This window comes from Alexandromys fortis, unplaced genomic scaffold, assembly GCF_014885135.2.
Source record: "Alexandromys fortis isolate MF-2015 unplaced genomic scaffold, M_Fortis_MF-2015_v1.1 scaffold_90, whole genome shotgun sequence".
In the NCBI taxonomy this organism is placed as follows: Eukaryota; Metazoa; Chordata; class Mammalia; order Rodentia; family Cricetidae; genus Alexandromys; species Alexandromys fortis.
The window spans coordinates 4,971,185-4,997,488 of NW_026067985.1; the positions used below are offsets into that span (position 1 = coordinate 4,971,185).

Here is a 26,304-nt window from a genome sequence, read left to right on the forward strand (position 1 = left end):
GTTGGGACTGCACGGAGATCCTGTTCCTCTCACGGCCTAAATGCCAAGTAAGTTGCCTCAAGAAGTTCTCAGGGCTGCAGAGCACACAGGCCAGATTCCAAAGTGCACAGAACTAACACAGCTCTAAGCCTTTTCCTAATATCAACCTAATAATATCCACCTTTCCCAGAGGAATCTGGGGATGAAAAAGTAATTTTACATATTGTCCTTCATATAAAGGACTTAAGGCTCAGACCTGGGAGACATTCTGAGGCGCGCTTTCTCCAGGCTCCGACTTTAGCATTTTAAGTAGAATCTGTGTCTTCGACAGAAAGGATGAACGGCCGAGCTCCCCAGGATTTGCCCGAGTCACCAAGTGGTTCAGTGGTGAAATCAGGCTAACCGCTTAAGCCGGCGAAGCTTCCCTCAGAAGGACCCTTTCTACAGCCGACCTTGGAATTCACGTGTTAGCGAGAGTCAACTGGATTAGAGGATTTTACATCCTCCTTTGTAACTTTATCACCTTCCTTCAGAGTAGGCTCGGGGTGGATCTGCTCCTCTCCTGGCTTCCTAATCAGCGTGCGGAACACAATTTAATTTTTACCAAAAGTCCAAGACTTGAAAATGTCATTTTGAACATCAGTTCTTGACACTACAGGATGTTTAGTTCAAATTCTCTAGGGACTAATTTCAATTTTTCTGCATGTGGAGAGCACTTAAGAAAAAGAAGGTCATGTATCATCAACATATTTTAAAGTAAACCAAAGTGATGTAACAGAAAACAGTCTCTGTAAGAGGTAAGGGGAAATAAAATGAACATTTTTCCCTTTTTTTTTTTTTGTGAAAATGTAACAATACTCATATAGACAGTTGGCAAGGTATGAGCAGGTACCTTGGGCATCGCTGTCTGGGAACCAACCATCTCTGCACCCCAACCCCTGCCCCCACTCCCTACAAGAGTCAAACATTGACAGATGAGGTCCCAAAATGCTGTCCACCACTGTACCCTAACATCTGCCAGGTTCTCGAGTGCCACAGAGTGTTCTTCAGTGCGACCCCCGAGCTAGCTCCTGCCATTTTCTAATCACCTTATTTGAGTTCATTTTAGCAGCTGATCCAAAATCCACCAGCTTGATGTGTCCCATGCGGTCAATGAGGATGTTCTCAGGTTTGATGTCTCTGTAAGAAAGTCAAGGCCTTAATTAGCGCTGTCTTTGTGTCAACCAACAAGCAGTTACCAACCTCAGGCCGCACTTCAGCCAAAAACCTTAGTTTATGCACACCTTCCCTACTGGTGGATAGGAATGATTAGCACCCATCTTGAAAGATAAATTTAATTTTCTTAAAAGGGAGGGAGAAAAAGCAAACGTGAAGCTTAAGATGGGTTGTTTCTACTAGAGGCTCACATTTTTATATTTCAAAAACAAAGACCAAAAAACCTAAAGACCTAACCCGAGGTCCTATGGTATCCCAAATTCTGCATCCCCACAGTTGTATATCTATGATCTGTATCTTCTATCTCTACTCCATCCTGAGGTGAAGTAAGGATGTGGAGAGACTCCTGAGGGCAGAGACTTCTGTAGGACATCTTTGCAACTTACTAACGCTGGCGGTAAAAAGCGTGCAACCTCAGCGTGACACAGCAGAGAGACAGTGGAACCTGAAGGAGGTGGGACCCCGTGGGTACCATCAGGTCACGCCTCATCAACAAGAACGCAACTCAGCCCCACCTCCCAGTTACCAGACCCTCCATAAAACACCATCAAAGTATGACTCCCTCAATATATTGATCCATTAGTGAAAGAAGAGTCCACGAGACCAGATCACTTCAAGCAACCAAGACACAAGAGCCGTGAAGGTAAAGTTTCAAATTAAAACCACCTGAATTGCAGGTGAGCACCACCACCGCCTGGCTTTGATGAACAGCTTTTGTTAATTACCGTTTTTTGTTCCCAGGATATGTGCCAGTTCCTCTACCAGTCAGAAAAAAAAAGGGGGGGGTTGCTATAAATCCAAAAAAAAGGAGTTTTTAATGCTACTGACTACATCTGACAGCCACATCTTACTAGCAAAGCAGGCACATTGCAGGCCTAGCTCTGTTCCATGGCTGAATGGGCGTGCTAAGACGCCAGACATTTTGGAAAGCTTTTAGCCAATCACAGGCCCGGCTGGCTAAATGACGATTTCTTCTGACCCCGTAGGGACTGGTGTGTGACTCAGAAAAGTTCTCAGTGTGCTCCTAGGGGTCCCACTTACCGGTGCACATATCCCATCTGATGCAGGCTGTGAACAGCCAAAATCAGCTCAGCAAGGTAAAACTGAATCATATTTTCATCTAATTGGTCCTCATATCTATTCAGAAGTGACAATAAATCCCCTCCAGGCTGATATTCCATGACCTGCAGAGAATGGCAAAGTTATTCATTTTTCACACACCCCACATAGGGAACACCTCAACTGAACCCTCGAACAACACCTAACAATGATGTAACCACGAAGACTCTGGAAAGTGAAGGGGATGTGTGGCACGTACCCTAAGACGTAGGGTAAGGTCTTTGGCATACGTGACCCAGGAGAGCGGAGAGGATGCAAGAACAGCCAGACACCGTGCGTGATGCTTGCAAGGCAAGCCTGAGAAGTTGAATTAAATCCACCTCCTCCCACGCCCGCCCACGCTGACACCCCAGACATTCCCTAGGATCAGGTACCGCGCATACACGGATATTCCTGGAGGGCAGCAAACGTGCTAACATTCATTTTGCATTTCCCTCAGCACTCGGCAGAGTATAGGAGCTGCGGAGCAAAGGCAATACAATCTTTCTTCCCCTTTACAGTCAGTGTGGAAGGCAGCTGATGATCTCTATTAAAAATTTAACAATGAATAGATACCCCTTGACCTAGCTATTCCGCTCCGAACAATTTACTTTATTGGTACTTACAATTCATAGATAAAAGATAGATAAGTAAATAGGTTCTCTACTGGGTAGTTTATAACAAGGGAAATACACTTGAAAACCATACAAATGCCCATCCATAAGAGGCCAATTAAATTATGATACCTCTAAATTCTGGGCTATGACTTGGATACTAAAAACACACGATTCCAGTTATTCATGTCAGGGGAAAGCTGTCCATACCACAGAAAGCGACATTCTGTACAGGATAGAGAAAAACCCACCTCTTCAATCAGAAAGAATATATTTTTGATGTATATAAAAAATAAATCATAATATATAGCTAAAATGCTTGATTAGAAAGGAGGTCAGCAAGGGTGGCACAAGCCTTTAATCCCGGCACTCAGCACTCGGGAGGTAGAAGCAAATGGATCTCTGTGTTCAAGGCCAGCCTACAGAGCAAGTTCCAGGACAGCCAGGACTGTACAGGGACATCCTGTCTCAAAAAAATTTTTTAAAAATGAAAGAAAAATTCCACCCCAGGGAAGTGAAAATCATCAATGCACATTTTACCCACTTTGCTAAGTCCCCAACCCCCTTCATCTTTTCTCATGATAACCAGATGTAAAAATTCCTGAGTCATGGACTGCAGAGATGGCTCAGAGGTTAAGAGCACTGACTGCTCTTCCAGAGGTCCTGAGTTCAATTCCCAGCAGCCACATGATGGTTCACAACCATCTGTAATGAGATCTGGTGCCCTCTTGGCCTGTAGGCATACGTGCAGGCAGAACACTGTATACAAAATAAATAAATAAATCTAAAAAAAGAAAAAAATGGCCTGAAGGCCAGTCACCTTGGTCTGACTCACCTGGTGACTTCACTTCTCAACCTTTTCCGGTCTTCCCTGAACGCCCCAGATAAGACTAATCCCCTTGCAACACTGCCTGAGGAAAGCACCTGGCTCGGTGCCCAGAGCCAACTTGAGATCCATTCTTCCCTCCCCTCTCTGTGTGGTTCTTTCTGGCTGGTGAGAAGCTGGGACCACTTGACGGCAACTGTTCTCCTGGGGGGTTCCCCTGCCCTTTGCTCTATTGCCCATTTTGTTGACCAGTGCCAGCTTGTGTCCAATTCTTTCCAGAAAGGATGTTTTTCAAATGCATTCTGTCAAAAAATACTAAATCCTCGGTGATGGTTCATCTTAACTGTCAACTTGACTGCACTTAGGATCACCATGGAAACACACCTGGGGGGTGGGGGGAGGGGTTGTGAGGGAGTTTCCAGAAAGGTTTAACAGAAGAGGGAAGAGTCATCTTGAATGTGGGCAGCACCACCCCATGGGCTGGGGTCCTGGACTGCAGAAAATGAGAATGCGCTGAGCACCTGGGTTCATCTCTCCATTCCTGGCCGAAGATAAGAATATGAGGTCCCCACCCCTCCCCTGCCCTGCCTTCCCCACCATGACGGACAGTAAAGCTGAAATAAAGCCTTTCTTCCTCCAGTTCCTTTTTGCCAAGTATCTAATCACAGCAAAGACAAAAGCAATAGACCTACCACACACTGGATTCTAGTTCTGGGATGTAAACTGTTACCCTCCCCAAATGCTGTTTGTCGTTCCTGTAGTCTTAGAAAACAGCTGTAGGCAGGTGTGATGGCTAGCCATGGGAAGAGGGACCCCCAGCTGAGGGATTACCCCATCACACCTCCATCACGTCTCACCCAGGGCGGGGCGGGGGGGGGGCATGTCAGTGGGGCATTTTCTTGATTCGCAGCTACTGTGGGAGGGACCATCCCTAAGCAAGCAGGCCTGGGTTGTGGAAGGAAGGCAGCTGGATGTCAGCCTGAGAGCAGTATCATTGCTGCTTCAGCTCCCTTCAGTGGTGGACTCTGACCTGGAACCAATGGATGAGATAAACCTTTTCCTCCCCCAGGTGCTTTTGGTTTGTGGTGTTTCTCACAGCAACTGAGCACTAACTAGAACAAGTCAGATGGAGAGCCTCTGCACAGGTCCCCAGAGGCCCCAGGCTGGTCCTCCTAAAGACTACAAGAAGTCCACCCAGCATCAGGCTCTGGGGAAGGAACTTGCACATCCTCTCATAGTCCTGAGACCAAGCCGTTCACATGGTTTCTTATGCTATGCACACAGCGGACAACCGCCCTGGGAGAGCGAGACGCCATTCTGTACCACAGTTGCTCAAAGCAAACTGATTCACCAACACATACAACACCTAGACGGGGTAAAACTCATTCCTCCAAATTCACAGCTGCTGACGATGACGTCAGCCACTCACCTCAGCCTCAGAGGAGCCCATGGCAGCCACCTGGCTTGCTAGAGCTCACCCACTCATCCCAACCTGGTTCTCTACAGGCCTGGGGATGTGGGTGAATGCTAATTGTAAGTCTGCTTTAAATATATATTGCCATTAAAAGGGTCTTAAACAACAAGAGGAAACGCACAGATAATAGCAGGCGCGCTCATACTTCCAGAACGCAGATGGTTTAAAATAAGAAGAATGCATATTTATGATGACACACCGCTGTTACAGACTTCCTCGGGCTCTGTTATGTGAGAGCCAGAATGGCTTCTAAGTTTAAGGCCGAGAAAGTCAAAACTACAGCAACTGTTGGCAACTTTGGTGAGCTCACTTGTCAACTCTGCTTAGTATTTAGCATCCCCTCCTGAAGAGTCTATTCGGTAGGGACCAGCAAAGAGTTTCACAAAATCAGCATTTCTTGCAAAGGGAGCAAGATGCATGTTCCTCACTCCTCTGTGCAAGATGTCCACCCAAACTAGATGCATCTTTTCTGAGAATCAAGCGACCTCCCATGTCTTCAGAAGCCAGGATTGACTGAGAAAACAAGCCACAAAAATTACAACAGCTGCTAGCCTGTACGCTCTTCAACTCAGGGCCAAAATAGATGCCCTAAATGCCAGCATCTGAATAGGACGGAGCTTTATCAGGGAGTCTAATCAAACCCGGGAACCAGCACGCTCCCAGTGAACATACCAATCTCCAGCTGCACAACACAGACCTGCTCTGGGCACTCAGTCACCTTGAGGAGCCCGAGACCTTCTCCACAGTCCGTACCTACACTGTGGAGTACAGGTCTCATGTGGACTACGCGGAGCCCACGGGGGAGGCAGTTTATGGGGGTGCAACCTAAGTTTAATCGGTTCACCATGCTGTTGAACTTAAAGAGACAATTTAAAAAAAAAAAAAACAGGATTTGGGGTCTTTCAGAAACACCTGGGGACTGTGAAAGATGGTGCCAGGCCAAGACGCTATCAAAGTCCTCATCAAGACTGGCTGTGACCCAGAGACAAGGACAAGAGAACACTACAAACTAATGAAGAACAAGGTCACCACCTGTGATGTTCCAGAGCCCACAGGCTGCCCCTGCGTCTCTGTCCCGGTATTCTCTGTCCCCGTGCTGTTCTGGAGCCCACAGGCTGCCCCTGCGTCTCTGTCCCCGACTGCTCCTCAGAGAGAGCTGGTGATGCTCAGATCTGCCCATCACTCCCAAAATGCAGCAGCTAGCCCAGGAAGGCTATAAACCCTCTATGGAGGGTTTTCCTAGTCTGCTTGCCCATGGGGGTCACTAGGAGGAACACTTTGTAAAAATGTGACAGACAGATGGCTCAGCAGGTAAAATCATGTGCCACCACGCTTGACAACCTGAGTTTGATTCCTGAGACCACGCGGTAGAGAGAACGGATGCCTCCAAGTTGTCCTTTGACCTCCATGTATGTGTCATAGTATGCACACACATACAAAATGTTTTTATAAGACACATTCATCCATCATATTTGAAAGCTTACTCTGTGCTAGTGCTCTAAATATCAGGGATGAAAAGGACTAAAAATAAAAAAATCCCTGTGTCTTCATAGAGATGGCATTCGAGTGAAATGAAAAATAATTAAATAATTATTATAATGGTAATAAGAAAAATCAGGGTAAAAAAAATTATTTTTTCCCTTTCATTCCAACCACTCGGGAAGTTTGCTAAAATATAAATTCCAGAGACTAACTTTAGGTATGAGTGCTTCAAGCCCCACGGATCTGCGTTGTTCTGAGACAGTGTGCCACTCTTAACCTCAAACCTGCAATCCTCCTGCCTCGGAGTACATGTAAAGGTCAGAGGACAGCACTGTAGTCGGTCCAAAGAGGACCCCAAATTTACACAGTGTCCAGGGATCAAAATCAAGTCATCAGGTCTGCAGGGCGAATGTCCTCTCTCCGGCTGAGCCATCTCTCCAGCTGAGCCATCTCACCAAGGGCGTGCATCTTTAAGGAGAGGTTCTGATGCTGTTCACCCAGCACTGCACTGGGTCCATTACTGAGATGCTGCACAACCAATTCAGTTTCCTAACGCAGCCATACGCAAAGTTTCTGCAGCATCGTGCCCTTGGATGGACCTTGGCTTTAATGCAGCCCTCACTTCTGCTTACATTTTCTACACTGACAACACGAAGGCCTTCTGAGTATCAAGACAAGATCACAGACAATAAAGGGCTGGAAAACAGCCAGACCACTGGCATTGAAATAACGATCTTCTACCCTTGCATGGACCAGAGACATCTCCTACACAGAGAATAGGCATATCCAAAAGGGGAAATCACCAAAACACAGCATCAAAAGCAGGGAGATGAGACAGGGAGAAAGAGCCCTCCGGCAAAACAGGCCTAAACAGTGTGGCCCTGGTGGCAGAGACGACAGCATCTGAAGACGAGCCCGCTTGGAGCTACGAAGGACTTGCTCTTTCAAAGCAAAGACTTTCTGGCCAGCAGAGACAGACCCTTCTGTGGCGGCGGCAGCAAACGCTAATTAAGGGCAGATCTTACACGTGTTCGGTTGGGAAGGCGCGGATGCTTCGCTGTTGAGTTTTGCTTCTATACTCCAAGGACTGCAGTGGCAATTTCCACTCATTGTGCTGAGTCAAAAGGAAGGACGTGTGTGTGTGTGTGTGTGTGTGTGTGTGTGTGTGTGTGTGTGTACACGTGTCTGTGTGCACGTGTGTGCTTATGGGTAGGAGGGTACGACTATTCGTTATTTAGTATTCTTAAAGTCTGAATGTGTCCTCAAAGGTCCACATGTTGGGTTTAGTGAGATAGTGCACTTGGCACCTAGTCTGAGGACCTGAGTTCATTCCCTGGAGTCCACATGGTGGAAGGGGAGAACTGACTCCCTGACCTCTCTAAGTATGTCCGGGTACACACGGCACACACACACACAGAGTTCATATGATGGGGCTGGGGAGATGACATAAAGCACTGGGAGTGGGTAAAGCGCTTGTGGTACACACGAGGACTAGTTTAGATACCCCAAAAGCCATGGAAATACTAGGTAGGAGTGGCAGGGCCTACGTAATTCCAACACTTGCAAGGCAGAGACAAGCGATCCAAGAGCAAGCCGGCAAACCCTGCATTCAAGTGAACGACCTTGCCTCAATGAATAAAGTGTGGTTCAATCAAGGAAGATTCCCCACATCACCCTTGTGTTGATGCACATGTGACCACACAACCACATGCATGTATGCCCACACATACACAAACACAAATATGCATAGGGGAAAAAATGTTTACACATTGGCTATTTAACTCCAAATTTATATGATGATGCTATCTGGAGATGGGGCCTTTGGAAGGTAACTAGGATTAGACTGTGTGTAAGTATGATGATAGTGTTGGTGGCTTTATAAGGAGAGACGCAGACCCACATGGAGACTGTCTTAGCATGTGACACTCTCCACCATGCTGTCGTGTAAGAAAACTGGCCAGATGCCAACCTGATGCCGATGATACTTTCCTGGAGTTCCCAGCCTCGAGAGCCGTGAGTCAAAACCACCGCGTCCTTGTAGACTTCCCTGCCTCCGGTGCTTTGTTATAGCACTAGCAAATGCACCAAGCATCAGAAGAGAAACTGTGCAAGCCACCTCTCGGAAACGTCACCTTGAAATTCTTACACTCACTGTGCACCACGACAGAATGTAATGGTGGTGTGCTCTTCCAGTGTTTCTGAGCTTTGTCATCCGGAGGAGGGTGGGAGTCCTCTAAGCAAGGTGACCCCTGACAGGGACTTTTTTTTTTTTTTAACTTTTCTGAAAGGGCAAGGGAACATCTAGAAGATGAGAGAAGGCCTTTATCTCTGAGAGTCTGGATTCTAGCCTGATTCGGCCATGTATTTTAAAAGAAAAAAAAAATCACCTAGCATTTGGGAGGCAGAGGCAGGCCAATCTCTGAATTTGAGGACAACCTAGTCTACAGAGCAAGGTCCAGGACAGCCAGGGCTACCCAGAGGGGGAAAAAAAAAATCTTTTAGAGCACTGATCACACTGGGCAAGAAACAGTACATCTGACCAAGTAACTGGGGACGTGAGTTAGAGCAGGTAACAAGACAAAAGGGGGGGTCAGTTCAAAGGAAACACACAGAACTGTGGAGCCCCCGAGGCCCCAAGGCCAACAGCCAAGAGGGGAGGGTCCGACTCCTGGGCCTCCAAGAACTAGACGTCCCATGAGTACATTATGTTACGGGATAGGCAGAGAAAGAAGCAGACGGAAACCAGGGCCTATAGCTGTAAGGCGACAGTTCCCAGGGCAATGCTGCTAACCAGCAGCAGCACATGGTCATGTGAGAAATACAAACTGTGGTATGCATCCCAGTCGGACCTCCTGAATCCGAGACTCCAGCAATGGAGACAAACCGGGGCCATGCTCAGTTTGTGGCTCCCAAAAAGGACAAAACTCTGGGTGCACTCTCTTGAAATAGGCCTCAAGACCTGGACATAGAACAACTATTTCGAACGCAAAGAACCCGACAGCTATAACACATGCAGGCACTTGAATCTGAGCCAAAAGGAGGAATTACTATCTTATTCACCAATGAGAAAACCCAAGCTGAAAAGGACAAGGACTTGCAGAGACCCAACAAGGAACAGCATCAAAGTGAGACTGGGTCTTCTAAGCACCATGTGTTCTGGTGGGCAGCAGCCTCCTAAACCCTGGCTTCCAGAGCAACAACATGCAAACACACGCCTGAAACTCAGATAATCCTAGCCAAGAGATTAAAACAGCACATGTCTCGCTGTCAAAGCTATCGTAAGCTGCCGTCGTACTAGCGTAAACAATGGTGCTGCCTTCATTAACTCCCTCCTGACTCAAGGTGGAAACAGATGCTGACGTCCCCAAAGGCCCTGGGGCCAGTGGCGCAAACAGCTCATTTCCAAATAGTTCCTACATAGAAAGGAAATGCTGGCCACAAAATTGCACAGGTGTGGATTGAAAACTGAGAGAATATGAAACCGCACAACAAAGCCAGAATTCCGTCAGGAGTCGTTCTGGATACAGGCATACAGCACTATGAAAGTGAATGTAGAACGTGGAGCTAGGAGCCTGAGGACGGCTGACTGCTCCCCAGACCCACCCTTCCATTCTTCCATAGTGCGACGGTCAGACGTTTCTGCCTAACTGATGGGACTGAGAAGCATCTGGGAGAACGTCCAACAATGTCTGGGGATGTCTGGGTGTGTTTCCAGGGAGAACTAAAGAAGCAGAGCTGAAGAGGAGTGATGGTACCCTACAGTGTGGGGAGGGCCCTATGGAAGGAAGGAGGGAGGCAGGCCAGAGGCACAGGTGTTCTCTCCCTCTCTCACTGCTTCCTGGCAGGCATAATAAGCTGCCCTTCTCGACCACACCCTCCCTGCCATGATGGAATGAGAACCTAAAACTGTGGGCTGTAATAAATTCTTTCTCTTTAAGTAGTTTCCCACATTAATCTGGTTACAGAAATGAAAAATCGTCAGTAAAGATTTTAGCAGCTAGACAGCATGTGTCCATGTTGTCCCTCCTGAGCAGCAGGGATATTCAGTCTAAATTCTGGCTAAGAGAGCACAAGAGAAAATAATTTCACACATAATTCTGTGTGGAGGAAACTTTCCTTCTCTAAATTTCTCTCTTCTCTTACCATCCAGATGGAACAAAGATATCAACAGCAATCCCATGAAAGACAGCCTCCTAAGAGGCGGAAGAGCCACAATATAGAAGGAACCTGGGCTCTAAACTAATACAACCAAGCAAGTCCCACCAGCACGAACTGTTGGGCTCCCTTTATTACCACAACTAATATCTCTCAATATGCAACTGGGGGAAAAAATCATTTGGGATGAATAGAGAGATGAAAATGTAAACAAAACAGAAAAGAGGTTCATAGCTTTGAGTTCAATCTGAGAGCCAGGACAGCCTGAAGAAGCCCCTCAGCATGAAAGGTTCACAAAAAAAAAATCCAGACACTATACAGCAAATGGTGAATTATGAAACAATTTTGTAGAAATCAGTGTCACTTCAAATAAGAATGTTTTAAGCATCAAAATTCAAGACATCTCAAATTCAACTTCTCACAGTACTCCAAATGGGGGGGGGGGGCACTCACGTAGGCTTATCTTGAATTGCATACTTTATTCTAAACTCCAACTGCTAACATAAAATGATTTGGTTAAATCTGTACGTAAATCTGAATTCTGTGGAATCAATCATTCATCCAGTGAATATACCTTAGGCATTTACTTAGTAAACATCTATCGGGAGCATCAACACATAATTGCACCCATTAGGAAGGAAACTAGTGCAAGAGACTCACCTGACTCATGGGTATGGGGGCACAGGCTGCATAACAGATGGTTGGTCCCCCATCCCAGGGGCAGAAGGCCCAGAAGGAGATTCGGGAAAGAACATCTGATCCCAGCCCAGAGAGAGAAATAGAGGATGGTCAGAAAAAGGAGCAGGGAGATGAGAAGCAAGGTGAAGAAGAAAGAATAGGGTTAGAGGTTAGAGGGTTAGGGTTGGGAGTTAGGGTTAGTCCTGTGATGAAGGTAAAATGAAGGAGACACTTGGAGGGACGGGGCTTAAGGCCTGGTAAACAATCATGTGGCTAGCCTGAATCTACCCAGAGGGCATCAGGAGGAGAGATGGGGTTCCGACAGCAGGATGACGTTGTTGTAGCACAATGTGGAAGACCTGGGGGAAGACACGATGAATGCCAGGGAGGTTAACACAGAAAAGCGCAAGTGAAAACCAAGGTGGGGACCAAGAGAAGAGACAACGGCCAAGCCAAGGACAAGAGGCAGAATCGTGCTTTGTTTTTTACTAATTTAACTACACCTGCAATTATTCTGCCATAGGATTACAAGTTAGTGTTCAACTTCAGAAGGAGCAAGCCATAAAATGTTGTTCCCTAAACTTCTAGAAGTGTTCAGTTGACACAGTGGGATTATTTTAGTGAGGAAGCCCTTTATGTTACTGTAGAATGCATTTCTGGATTTAGAAACTCTCTGACTTTGGAAAGATAAAGTAACTCATACGCTTTATATCATATAACCTCAGTAGTCTGGGACACAACCTCAGATGTGGGTAAGGGTTAGGAACATGGCTCAGTTGGTGTATCGTTACACGTTGGTATTCTGGGATACAACCTTAGATGCTGATAAGGGTGAAGGATACATCTCAGTTGGTGAGAAACACTTGCCTTGCAAGTGTAAAGACCTGAGCTTGATCCCCAGAACCCACAAAAGGATGCCGGATGCTGGGCACAGCAGCACATGCCTGTAATCCCACAGCTAGGGAGGCAGACAGGGTTTGATGTTCAGCTAGCCGAATCTAATTAGTGAGCTTCCGGTCAATGAGAGATTCTATCCTAAAGGAGGTGGATAAAACCTAAGGTTGTTCACTGACCTCCACAGGCATGCGCACAGAATGCACGTGCGCACATGCACAGAGCTCTTTTTTTAAGGAGGGGATAGGAAGATGGCTATCAGGAAAGAGCTTGCTGTGCAAACATGAAGACCTGAATTCAGATTCCCAGAACTCATGGGGAAAGCCATGTACAGCTTAACTCTAGCATTAGGGAGAAGAAAGAATCCTTGAAGCCCAGATCCAGCAAGAGACTCTGTCTTAAAACTAGAGTAGAACTAGGTGGTACACAGCCCTCAGGAGGCAGGAGCAAATGGATCTCTACAAATTTAAGGCCAGCCTGGTCTACACGCAGAGCTCCGGGCCAGTGAGGACCATATAGTGAGATGCTATTTGAAAAATACATGAAGTGGGAAGTGACTGAGGTGGACACGCAACCCTGGCCTCTGGCATACGTGTACACACCCACATGAACACGCACATACACCACAGCCACACAAGAAAGCTCAGCGGAACCCTCTCTACAGGGAAGGCTAGGGCAACAAGACCCTTGAGTTGTATGCCAACCTGGGTGTATAACCAGACCTTATGCCAAGCCAGCAAAACCAAGAGAGCAGGGCGGAGCCAGGGGGGAAATTCAATCATATGAAACCAAGCAAATAGACTGATTCTTCCCCATCAGAAACCAACGCAGTGACATCACCAAAAGAGAAAAAAAAAATGCCCTGTGGGAATTCAAGACAAAAAAACAGCTCCCTGCTCCCTTCCACAGGCCTCCTTATCCCCACCCAAGGTGACATGAGAGTCCCCGCATCAGGAGCTGTTCCAGGAACAAAGGTTGTTTCTAGAATACACGTTCTACATTTAAGAACTTAATCCTCTAAAAACCTAAATCGGGCCCCAAAACGGACACCAGAGAAAACTATGCCACCATCCAAATGCTGAACTGGAGGTCAGGGTTGTAGCTCAGTGGAAAAGCCTGTGCTTGGCGTGCTCAAGGCCCGGTTCAATCCCCGAAACCAAAAGGAATGAAGGCTAGCACTATGTAGTAGCATTAAAGATGTCTGTGTGGCACTGACTCGCCTGGAACTCACAGAGAGCCACCTGCCTCTGTCCCGAGTGTTGGCACTACTAGAGAAAAGACAAGACAAAACAAAAAAACCTTTCATTTGTATATACATCTATGCATTCAATTTTTCCACAGTAAAACATAGTTAAGGGGGGCTGGACAGAAGGCTCAGTGGTTAAGAGCACTGCCTGCTCTTCCAAAGGTCCTGAGTTCAATTCCCAGCAACCACATGGTGGCTCACAACCATCTGTAATGAGGTCTGGTGCCCTCTTCTGGCCTGCAGACATACACACAGACAGAATATTGTATACATAATAAATAAATAAATATTTTTAAAAAAACATAGTTAAGGTCATAAAGGACACATATCTCCATTAGCATCTGCTCCCTACAGAGAGATAAGAAAGCAAAAGACCATGGTTCTACTTAGTGCTTCTTCCGCGTACACATTTTTAAACTTTTAAAATTACATTTCTTTATCTGTGTGTGTGTGTGCTTATGTGTGTGTACCTGAGTGGACACAAGCACCACACGTGTGTGTGTGAGTGTGTGTGTCTATGTGTGAGAGAGTGTGTGTGTGTGTGTGTGTGTGTGTGTAGCAGAGGGCACAGCCTGCAAAAGTTACTTCTCTCTCTCCATCTTGTAGGCGCCCCAGGAACCAAACTCAGGTCTTCAGCCTTGGCAGCAAGCAACCCAACCTGCGAGCCATCCCACTGGCCCAGTATATGCATTTTTAGGATGGGGTTGGGGATTACTGGTGTACATTTTAATTTATACTTAACAACTGTGCTTAACTATGGGGTACAGTATATTTCAATAAATACATACAATGTGCAATGAGCAAAACAAAACAATCAACAAATTCCAACACCGTCCATCTGCTTTGTCCTGGGACCATTCAACCTCTTTTCTGGGCAGAAGAGTTATGAGAGACAGTTGCCCTCTACCCGTACAGGACACCAAAGCTTATCCCTTACACCTAGCTACTCACAGCAGTCTAACTGGTCTACCCGTTAGCCAGCCCTCCTCTGCTTCTCCTCACCCCAGTTACCTGGCAACCACTAGCCTATTCTCTGCTTCTTTGAGATAAACTCAGCCGGCTTCCACACATACACAAGAAGGGAACAGGCTGCCTTTTCTTATATTAACCATGCATTATTACCTTAGCTTTTAAAAATTAAAGTGAGAAATGAGCATAGTGGCAGAGGCCTTTAATCTCAGCACTGGGGAGGCAGGAGTGACTGATTCCCTGCGAATTCCAGGCCAGCCTGGTCTATGCAGCAAATTCCAGGCCAGTCAGATCTACATAATGAGATATTGTCTCAAAAACTAAATTAATTGACTTAATTTAATTAAAGCAAGATTCCATTAAAGGCAGTTAGAGACCATTCCCAATTAAATAACTTTTCACTCCTGCCCTTCGTGGCCACGGTATAGCGGGCTGTTTCTAAGTGGGTCAGCTCTTAATCTTTGGAACGAGGAACGGGAGACGTCCAGTCAGAAAATCGACTGAATGAGTGAACGGTGTCACAGACCACGTCGGCAAGAAGCGCTTTCAACCCACGGCATCTGAGTATCGGGGCCTCGGCTCGTCCCACGGGGACAGATGTGAAGACTCACCAGGTAAAGGTTATTTTTGTCCTGAAAGGCATACTGTAATTGGGGGATCCAAGGGCTCGTGCTCCGAGATAATATGTTCCGCTCTTCCTCGAAAAATGAAACCTGGAGGGAAAAGAAACTCTTTAGATAATTGTAACAGAACTCAATGTGCAGGGGATGGCCTCTGTCCTGCCTTACAGTCTAAATTGATGTTTCCAGGTTTAAAAAAAAAATCACATAGCATGACACTCAGCAAATCTGGGAACCCGTGAGGTCCAGCTTTGCCAGGCCCACGTTATCCATCCAGCCATGCCTGTGGCATCAATTCACTTCTTCCAAGCTTAAACATCTTTCTCTTCCTCCCCACCTTCGCTTCCTGGATGGTTCTACTAGGTGCCGTCAAGCCAAGCCAGGTTGGAGGGTCAGAGAGCCACCAGGACCAGGCCCAAACAGAGTGAGGACAGTGGCAAACAGGTGTAACCGCAGGCCAGTGTGGACTACTGGAGGATCATGCAGGAGGAGGAAGGTATCTGCACATGGAGGTGGATGGCGTAGAGCAGGTAAGGAGACAAGGCTATAGCCAAAAAGATGGAAGGGACTGTGTCAGTGTAAGAAAACAGTGAGAAGCCGGAGAGACTGCTCGGCAGCTAAGACAACTTGCTGCCCTTGCAGACGACCTGGGTTCAACTCCCAGGGAATCCAACACCCTCTTCTAGACTCTGAAGACATACCCATGGTGCACACATATACAAACGTGCAAGCAGAACAAAAATAAATACACAAAAAATAAATAAACCTAAAAACATTTTAAAGGAAGAAAATGGTAAAGGCAGAGAAAAGAATTACTATGGTTTGGATAAGTGCCCCCACCCCACAAAGGCTCATGGTTAAAGGCTTGTTCCTCAGTCCATGGCATTATAAGAACGTCTTTCAGTCACTGGGGGGATGGGGCTTACCCCTGAAAGGGATCATGGAGCCCAACGTTCATCTTTCTCTATTCTGAAGTTTCCCATGGACGCCCACCAGTTCTGACTGCTCGCCAGAGGCCCAAGGCAGTGAAGCTGGATGCGGTGGTGCAACCTTTAACCCCAGCACGCGGAAGGCAAAGGCAGGTAGAGCTAGAGAGGCTTCAGGCCAGCTGGGATTACACAATAGGAAACTGTCTTATTTTTTTTTTTTTTAGATAATGTAGCCACACAGCCCTACACTGAAACTTTCAAATTATGAGCCAAAATAAATACTGTCCCTTTATGAGCTGATTATATCACACACGTGTGATAGGAACAGGACGCTGACTCACCAGGCACAAGCACAGGGAAGAGAAAGACTCGCGAGAGACGTAAAGGTGGACTGGAGTCAGAGGTAACTGTGTGAACATGATTTTCCATATTAACACATGTGGGAGTAAACACGTGTACATCTATGCATGTGTCTGCATGTTTATGTGTTTTTGAGTGTGCGTGTGGGAACATACTGTGCACATAAACATGTATTCCTTGCCCAATTCATGAAAGAGATCTAAGAGCAATGATAGCCCAATAGAAGCTCAAAACCCAGAGTTAGCATCTTGGCCTCTAGCTAGGCAGTGGTGGCTCATGTCTAACCACAGTGCTCAGGAGGCAGAGGCAGGCAGATCTGAGTTCGAAGCTAGCCTGCTCCACAGAGAGAGTTCCTGGACAGCCAAACAACACACACACACACACCAAAAAAAAAAAAAAAAAAAAAAACCACTGTCTCAAGAATAATAATAGTAATAAATACCTTGGCCTCTAATTTTTTTTATTTTTATTTATATATGTGTATGTGTGTCTATGTGTGCTTGTGACATGTGTGTGCAGGTGCCTGCAGGAGGAGGCTCCCGTGGAGCTGGAGCTTACAGGTGTTTGTGAGCTGCCCACTTGGAGTACAGAGAACCAAAGCCAGGTCTCTGCAAGAGCAATGTGTTTTCTGCTGCTGAGCCATCTCTCAGCGCCAAGGTCCAGCCTCCAAGGATCGTTCCTGCTGACCAGGGATCCCTGGAGACACGCCAATGCAGGGAAGGTAACTGCGGGGCAAACTTGAACATCTCTCACTAGAGAACCAGAAATGAACTCAAGAATGGCAGGGACCTGCCAAAAGGAGACAAAAGTCGAGCTGAAGAGCCGCCTTGGAGATACTCTGGGTATGGTAGATTACACTCATTGGCTAAGACAAGGAAAGGCCAGTAGTTCACAAAGTACAAACCAACCAATACACTGAGGGTTGCATAAGGAATGGAACAGTTCTGTCCTTTGAGAGAGTTCTGTCTCTGTAAAATGCGTGAGGACCAAGAGGAAACTCCGCAACGAAGAGCGGCAGGCACCACCTCCACCTCCATCCCACGAGCTGTGTGAGCGCATCCAGAAAGTGGCCAGTTGGAACTGAGCCATCTGCTGCAGGGAACAGGAAAAGAGCCCCTTCTTCATGAAATATACACCCCAAATCTACAACCTAGACGTTAAACACAAGCAAAGCAGCTAAATCTGAATTTTATGGACTAACTGGCCAGCTCTCATTGGAACCATCGAGGTCATAAAGACTCAGGGGGAAAATGAAGGAACCGACTCAGATCAAAGAAACAGAAGGGCTAAGTGCCCAGGTCCCATCCTAACGATGTCATTGGGATGGCTGGTAAAACGTGAATGGGGCCAGAGGAATGCACTAGCTAATTTTCTGGTTGCGTGGTGGATCGTGGGAAAAATATTCCTGTCATAGGACATATATACAAATACACAGATGTAATTTTGAGTCATTTGGTGGGCAGGGAGATGGGGCGGTATGATTTTCTGATAAATAATTTTGTGCAGAAACCAAGAAAGGCCAAAACACCAGTTACTCAACCAAACACTAACCCAGGTTTTGTGGTGTTGCTACAGAGGTGTTGTGTAGCTATAGCTGATTGACATCTGAACTCAGTAGCTTAGGAGACTACCCTCAGGAGTCTCGGTGGGCTTCATCCAATCAGCTGAAAGGCCTCAAGAGCAAAACTGAAGGGCTGGGGGTGTAACTCAGTGGTTGAGCACTTGCCTGCCTAGCATGCTCCAGACCCCAAGGTCAGTCCTCAAAACTGCCAAAACAAATAAAATAAGTGGGAATTTAAAAAAAGAACAGGAGGAGCTGGAGAGATGGCTCAGTGGTTAAGAGCACTGCCTGCTCTTCCAAAGGTCCTGAGTTCAATTCCCAGCACCCACATGGTGGCTCACAACCAACTGTAATGAGGTCTGGTGCCCTCTTCTGGCCTTCAGGCATACATGCAGACAGAATATTGTATACATAATAAATAAATAAATATTTTAAAAAAATAAAAAAAGAACAGGAGACTGAAGAGACGGCACAGCAGTCAAGAACACTGGCTGTTCTCCCAGAGGTCCTGAGTTCAATTCCCAGCACCCACGTGGCGGCTTACTCCTATCTATAACTGCAGTCCCACGGGATCCAGGAACCTCTTCTGGTGTGCAAATGTACATGCAGACAAAATACCTTTAACAAAAATATAAACAAATAAATCTTTTTTAAAAAAATTAAAAATTGTCAGGTTGTGGTGGTGCACACCCTTAATCCCAGCACTGAGGAGGCAGAGGCAAGCACATCCCTGTAAGTTCGAGACCAGCCTGGTCTACAGAGCTGGTGCCAGGACAGGCTCCAAAGCTACACAGGGAAACCCTGTCTTGGAAAACCAAAAAGAGAGAAAAAGATTAAAAATTAAAAAAAAGAACAAAATTGCAGTTTCCCTAAATGGGGGGGAAGGCAGGTGCTTCAAGACTATTGTAGGCTGGAGAGACAGTTCAGTGGTTAGCATGCTAGCTACCCAAGCATGAGAACCTGAGTTGGTATCTTAGCACACATATCAGATAAGCAAGTAGATATTAAAAAGCTGGGCACAGCCGGGCAGTGGTAGCACACGCCTTTAATCCCAGCACTCAGGAGGCAGAGGCAGGTGGATCTCTGTGAGTTCGAGGCCAGCCTGGACTACAGAGCAAGTGCCAGGGCAGGCTCCAAAGCTACAGAGAAACCCTGTCTTGAAAAAAAGAAAAAAAAAAAAAAAAAAAAAAGAAAGAAAAGAAAAAGAAAAAGCTGGGCACAGCCAGGTTCTCCTACAATCCTGATACTGTAGGAGAGAGATGCGAGGCTCACTGGAGCTTACTGACTGACGGCCTAGCTCCAGGTTCAGTGAGAGACCCTGGCTGGAGGGGATACAGGGGGAAATGACAGGGAAGGACACCCAAGTCCTCCTCTGCCACCACACCCATTTATGCAGTGCTCCCCTGAACTTCACACATGCTAAGCAAGCATTCTACCCAGGAACTACATCCCTTACCCTGAAATATCTTTAAAGAGCTTGTCCGTGTTCCTAAGATCACCCCGGAAACCTCAGGGCTAAATCTAAGCCACTTAAGAAATAAAGCAACCCAACCCAGTGCTTTACAGTGCTGGAGGGCTGAAGCTGTTGTTGACACAGAGGGGGGGACAGGGAAAGCTGGATCTCAGCCCCCAGCCCCACGTGCTCACCGCTGATGCTGCCTAAGCCCTGAAGACTCCATTAAAGCAACTGCTCTCCGAGGAGCATTTCTGGCTGACACAGCTCGGTGCAGGCTCGCTGGCCTCTCCCAGGTGACTGGCTCTGTTAGAGATCTACCATTTCTCCACATCCTCCCTAACACCTCCTTCGCCTCTTCCCAGGCTGCCCTTCTCTCTTCATACCTTTGAATCCCAAATCCTCATGGTGACTCCATTAGGAACCCTGCTTTTCTTTTATATTGACCCTCTAAGTCAGTGACACATTTACCAATGACAACTGGTTTTTTTTAATTAATTAAATTTATTTATTTATTAAAGATTTCTGCCTCCTCCCCGCCACCGCCTCCCATTTCCCTCCCCCTTCCCCATCAAGTCCCCCTCCCTCGTCAGCCTGGAGAGCAATCAGGGTTCCCTGCCCTGTGGGAAGTCCAAGGACCACCCACCTCCATCCAGGTCTAGTAAGGTTAGCATCCAAACCTAGATGCCCTTCAACGGAAGAATGGATGAAGAAAGTATGGAATATATACATATCAGAGTACTACTCAGCAGTAAAAAACAAGGACTTCTTGAATTTTGCATGCAAATGGACGGAAATAGAAAACACTATCCTGAGTGAGGTAAGCCAGACCCAAAAAGAGGAACATGGGATGTACTCACTCATATTTGGTTTCTAGCCATAAATAAAGGACATTGAGCCTATAATTCGTGATCCTAGAGAAGCTAAACAAGAAGGTGAACCCAAAGAAAAACATATAGGCATCCTCCTGAATGTTAACCTTCATCAGGCGATGAAAGGAGACAGAGACAGAGACCCACATTGGAGCACCGGACTGAAATCTCAAGGTCCAAATCAGGAGCAGAAGGAGAGAGAGCACAAGCAAGGAACTCAGGACCGCGAGGGGTGCACCCACACACTGAGACAATGGGGATGTTCTATCGGGAACTCACCAAGGCCAGCTGGCCTGGGTCTGAAACAAGCATGGGATAAAACCGGACTCGCTGGACAGCTGGTTTTATTAGCTCCTGTATTCTTAGGGTTTTTAAAAACCCAGACCCACATGTCTTTACCATGGCCACTTCGGGTCCTTGGCCCAGATAAAGTGCATCTGTTTGAATCTCGACTGTCTGTCTGCGTGTGACGTGTTGCATTTGCTTCATCTTCCATGCACTGTTTCCCATCCAACACACGAGCACCGCAAGGTTGGCTAACATCATGTGCCTCTCTCTGCCCAAGGCTCTAGAAACATGCCAAGCACGAAGGCTGCCCAGCGAGTGAGCAGGGATGACGGTAGCACCTCGCTGGGTGGGAGAGCTGAGAGAGCACCTCCCACTCCCCTCTTGCTAATCACAGGCAACGTCTTGTCATTCTCCCTCCCTGCAATGTTGCTCACAGTTTATTCTGAAACACAGAGGCCACATCATGCCTGGACTCTGACAGGCGGCTTCCCACCCTCTGCTGCAGTTTCTATCTCAAGAGACAAACAACAACAACAAAAGAGGGATCTTCGGTTTCTGTTCTGATGATTTGGGTCTGAAATGTCCTCCAAAAGCTGGTGTGCTGAAAGCTGGGCTCCTAAGAACAGTGTGCAGAGACCGGGGCCTGGGGAAAGGATTGGTTCATGGGTTCTGTGACCTCATCAAAGGATTAATCCATTCATGTATTAATAACTTAATGGGCTATCAGAAAATGGTAGGAAATGCTAGGAGAGAGGGTGTAGCACGAGTAATAAAAACCCAGAGACAGATATTGGGGTTCAACTGAAGGTCAGAAAAGCAAAGCAGCCAGCCACTGGTTCTTACTTCTACCTCAGTCTGAAATGGCGATCCTGCCTCCAAGAATCTCAGAACGAGACTGTATGTGAGAGCTGTCTCCTCCCGTGTTATATTCCTCTCTAGTGCTGGGATTAAAGGCCTGCACCACTACCGCCTGGTTTCTATGGCTACTGGGATTAAAGGTGTGTGCCCCCACTGCCTGGTCTGTAAGGTTGACCAGTGGGGCTGTCTTAGTCTCTGATCTTCAGGCAAGCTTTATTTATTAAAATACAAATGAAATGTCAGCTAGTAGGGTCTAGCTGGAGGTCACTGGGCATGCCCAAGGAAGGAGCATTTTGTCCCAGGTCTTTCTCTCACGTCAGTGGTCACATGCCATCCACCATGGTCTTCTGCCACAGCACAGGCCTAAAGCCATGAAGTCAGCTGACCGTGGGGAGAAATCCCTGATGCTCCAGTGAAAACGGCCCATTCCCCTCTAACTCGGTTTCTCTCACGTACTTTGTCACAAGGTTGAAGTCTAACACAGGGCTGGTGGCCACGTTCTAGGAACGGATGGCAACTGTGGGCTGTAGCATGGCGGAACTTCTTAGTGCCACTGACTTCTACAGTAAAAATGGTTAACGTGGGAAATTTTACCTTATGTAGAGTTTAACACGATGAAAAGCTTCAGTTGCTGAGATTTCCCCTCAACTGTAGACCCCTGCCACCCAAATGTCTTAATTTGTTAGTTCTAAACCAAATACCCCTCCACACACATGCACACACATGCACGCACTCACACGCACATACACACGCGCACATACACACATATGCACACACACACACACATGCACTCACGCACACATACACTCATGCACACATGCACTCATGCACACACGCACATACACATGGGTGTGTACATACACACATATGCACACACATACACACACGCATGCGCACTCATACACACACACACATACACACCCCTGAGCAGGACCCCAGGACTCACACCTCCAGGCCGTCACCCTCAGCCACATGTCTACCTGGCGCATCCCATCACTCCTCGGCCCACAGCCTCCATTCCCTCTCACCCGAAGGACTTTCCTGACTGGCTGCCCTTGGCTCACCCATGACATCGCCCTTCACACCACCGCTAATGAACCTGCTAATTCTCTCCCCGTCTGTGGTGTGTTAGCTGGCAAGCACCTGCTCCGGAGATTTGCATTTTCCCTCCACTTCTGGGTGCAGCTATCCGACCCTGCAAGGCACAGGCATGGGACTTCAATTCCTTCCGCAGGCTTCCCACGGAGCCGGGGACATTATCAGACACACAATGTGCACTAGACTGCCTGCGACTAACGAATGACTCTCTCAACTCCAAGGTGACGGCTGTCTCTCGAAAACACAGCCAATGAATCAATATGTCTGAGAGCGAGCGCAGCCTTTCCTCAAAGGGAGAAAAAACACAACTAAAAAGACAACTTCGTGACCTGTTATCAGACGAGCAGCTCACAGGCAGGGAACACAGCTGTGTTTTGACTCCTGCAGAGGCCCGCTCTGAGATGGAACACGTGGGCCCGCAGCAGGAACACCTAGCCATGCACACATGCAGACACCGCCCTAGTACCCCAGCCTGAGGCGTGTCCCTCAGACCAAAGCTCATGGCCCCTGACAGATCATCTTGAGATCCTTAATTTAAAAGCCCAACGTGGTTCTAAAAGAAAATGCAACTACACAGTCCTGACAAAGAAACCGATGGAAATTTCTGAGGCTGCAAAATTAATCAACACCAGTTTGAGGAGAGCTAAGAACATGAGAGGCCTTTTTGTCCGTGTACCTGTAATTAACATCTTACTGGATCCTAGACATCAAATTAGCAGGTTATTGTCTCTGTGGTGAACATTTGGTACAGACAGAGGAAGGAGCAGAGATTCAAATGTTCCTACCTGCTCCTGGGCCAGCAAAGCCTTCTTCTTCATGATCTTCATGGCATAGACGTCCCCAGTTGCCTTCTCTCTAACCACCTGCACCTCAGCAAAGTGACCACAGCCCACAAGACTTCGGACTTCAAAGTCTCGCACTGAAGGCTGGAGCTCCCGTAATTCGGCTATTGTGTCGGAATCTGTGGAAGATGGAAGATTTACACCCGGGAGAAAAATACACTTACTTCAAATGCATGCATCTTTGCGAAAGAGGGGAAAAGGAAAGAAAGAAAAATGTATTCTGTCTTCCTTCCCTGTCAAAAAGACGTTGAGTCACTTTCTCATCCATCATGAATAATTATAAAAATCGGCACAAAAGTCTTTTATCTGTTAAAATTAAGGGCTCCAGAAATTCCAAAGTACGGTTTCCATGGTAGCTATAATTCGAATCCTGTAGACTTGGGAAGTCAGAAGGGAGCACACATGCGATGCTTTTCTCCTTCCTCTGAGGGCTGCAGGGCAGTGCTGGGGTCAACAAGCTTGACGCCCTCCAGCCTGGCCTGACACTGTGACCTAAGCAGCATGACCCCCGCTTTTCCACCAGCACGGCTGTTGATTCCTGATCACTCTGTTCCAGCTGGCCGTGCTCTGCCTGGATTTGTGCCACTGGCCCCTGCACTGCTGCAGAGGACTGCTCTCCCGGCCTTACTCTACGCAGAACTGGAAAGGGTACACGGTTAGCCCCCAGGTCCAAACGGGCTGGCGTCTGCTCTCCAGTTGACAGCCACACACCCAGATGAGCCTGGGACTCTGACTTTCTGGACTAACAGGTCCAGTGGCTCCAGCCAAGATCCATGTGGGAAGGGCGGGACTGAGGGGTGGCAGTGCAGGATCTCGCACACATTTAACAATACTGTGAGACGGGCATCTCTAGCTAAGCAAGGACTCTGTTGACTCGTCTGTAAGAACAGCATTGATGACCTAAAAAATGGAACCCCGTGAGTAACAGAGGAGCTGCATCGGAAATAAAGGTTATAACCAAAGGAAAGTGAGAAACGCCAAGGGTGCAGCTCAGTAGCAGAGCATGTACTTAGCATGCAGGTGGTCCTGGGTTCAAATCCTAACACCAAAAAACCTTACCCTAGAGAATCCCATAGTTACGTATCACATTGAAAGCTGAAAGACGAGGCTTGGGGAGACAACTCAATGATTAAGAACATTTGCTCCGCAAGCATGAGGATCTGAGTTCAAATCCTCAGCACCCACATAAGAAGCCAGGCATGGTGACACATGTCTGCAACCCCAACACCAGAGGTCAGAGACAGGTAAATCCCAAGGACTCACTGGCCGGGCAACTTAGCCAAAATGGCAAGCTTGTGGTTCAATGAGAGACCCTGTCTGTAGACAATACGGTGAACAATAAGAGAAAATGACACCTGACGTTCTGCTCGGGACTCTGGGGGTTCACACACCTGCACACTCAAATGCATGCCACACACACACATACACACCATAAACAGAAAACCAAGAGACTGCGCTGAAATGTCCCTCAGACACTGAAGCAGGTGGCCCTCCATATCCACAGAGTCAACCAACTAAACACAGATCAAGAGCATTTGGAAGGCCAGCAGGATGGCTCAGTGGGTAAAGCTGTTGCCATGCAGGCCTGACAACCTGAATTCCATCCCTGGATGACCCAGTAAAGAGAAATCTGCTCCTAAAAGTCACCTTCTGGCCTTTGCATCCAAATCGTGAAGGAAGCACCTATTCACATGCACAATGCTCTTAATGAACAAAGAGCATTCCAGAAAATTTCCAATGCAGAACTTGAGTATGTGGCACACAGACATCTACACCGAATGCACGCCAAGGCAGCACAGCAGTGGGTATTGCAGAGGGCACCGCAGAGGGTACCGCAGTGGGCACTGCAGAGGGCACTGCAGTGGGCACCGCAGAGGGCACCACAGAGGCACCGCAATGAGCACCGCAGAGGGTACCGCAGTAGGCACTGCAGAGGGTACCACAGTGGGTGTCCCAAGCAACACAGAATTGGTTCAAGTTCGAGAAGGCGTGTGCACAGGTATATGCAAACACCACACTAGTCCACATAAGAGACTTCAACATCTGTAGCTATTAGTTTTGCGGGTTGTGTGCACACGTGAATGTGTCCATGTGTACTACAAGTTCCCATGGAAACCCCAAATCTACAGCCACATTATCTCCACATGTTGTTCTCATGATGAAAGGAACCAAGAGGAAGGCTTCCCCCCCCCAACCCCCGCCTGCCCTTCGGGACTCAGCCCTGGCAGACACCAGACACACTGTCACCCTCCACCACCAGGGGCAGCACATTCCTTCCCACTGTCATTGTGAGTTGTGTATTTCCCCTATGTGACTTGTGTGCCCTTTAAAAGGTCCCTCCTGACATCATGACTCTCTCTTGCTCATTCGGTCTTCTGGTCTGTCTGTTTCTCTCTCTCTCTCTCTCTCTCTCTCTCTCTCTCTCTCTCTCATCCCCACTCTGCGACAGCCTTTCCACTCCCCCTCCCCAAATAAACCTCTTATGTGAGATCTGTTGCATGGTACGGTCTCGGCAGCATGGCGTGGTCTAGGCCCACCAAGGTGCTCTGCCGCTAACCTAACCTTAGTTCCGCTGTTTCTCTTGGATGGAAGGCAAACGAGGTCAATTCCACGGTATTGGCTGACTTCTGACCCCCACTCTCACGGTGGCCAGTCAGTCATACCAAGCTCCCTTGGTCCCGTGGGGAACCACCCTAGAGTAGTAGGTGGATCCAGATGCATGTGTAAAGTAGATCTAGGATCGTGGAGATGGTTCGGGATCCACACGGGGGGGGGGGGGGCAAAAGAGAACTG

General features: G+C 47.5%; 1 protein-coding gene across 11 annotated transcripts in view; it reads right to left on the bottom strand.

The window, feature by feature from the left end:
- Positions 1 to 26,304, bottom strand: part of Cit (citron rho-interacting serine/threonine kinase) — a 175,807-nt gene that overhangs the window by 134,179 nt on the left and 15,324 nt on the right. For 10 of the 11 annotated variants that reach the window (XM_050159019.1, XM_050159018.1, XM_050159017.1 and 7 more), the window contains exons 4-7: positions 23,455 to 23,630; positions 15,242 to 15,343; positions 2,236 to 2,378; positions 1,068 to 1,158 (exon numbers count right to left, since the gene is read on the bottom strand). In XM_050159019.1, coding sequence (XP_050014976.1) covers positions 1,068 to 1,158; positions 2,236 to 2,378; positions 15,242 to 15,343; positions 23,455 to 23,630 — 512 coding nt within the window. Of the gene's footprint in view, positions 1 to 1,067; positions 1,159 to 2,235; positions 2,379 to 15,241; positions 15,344 to 16,176; positions 16,285 to 23,454; positions 23,631 to 26,304 lie in introns of those variants that run through there. The other variant, XM_050159020.1, reaches the window with a different exon arrangement.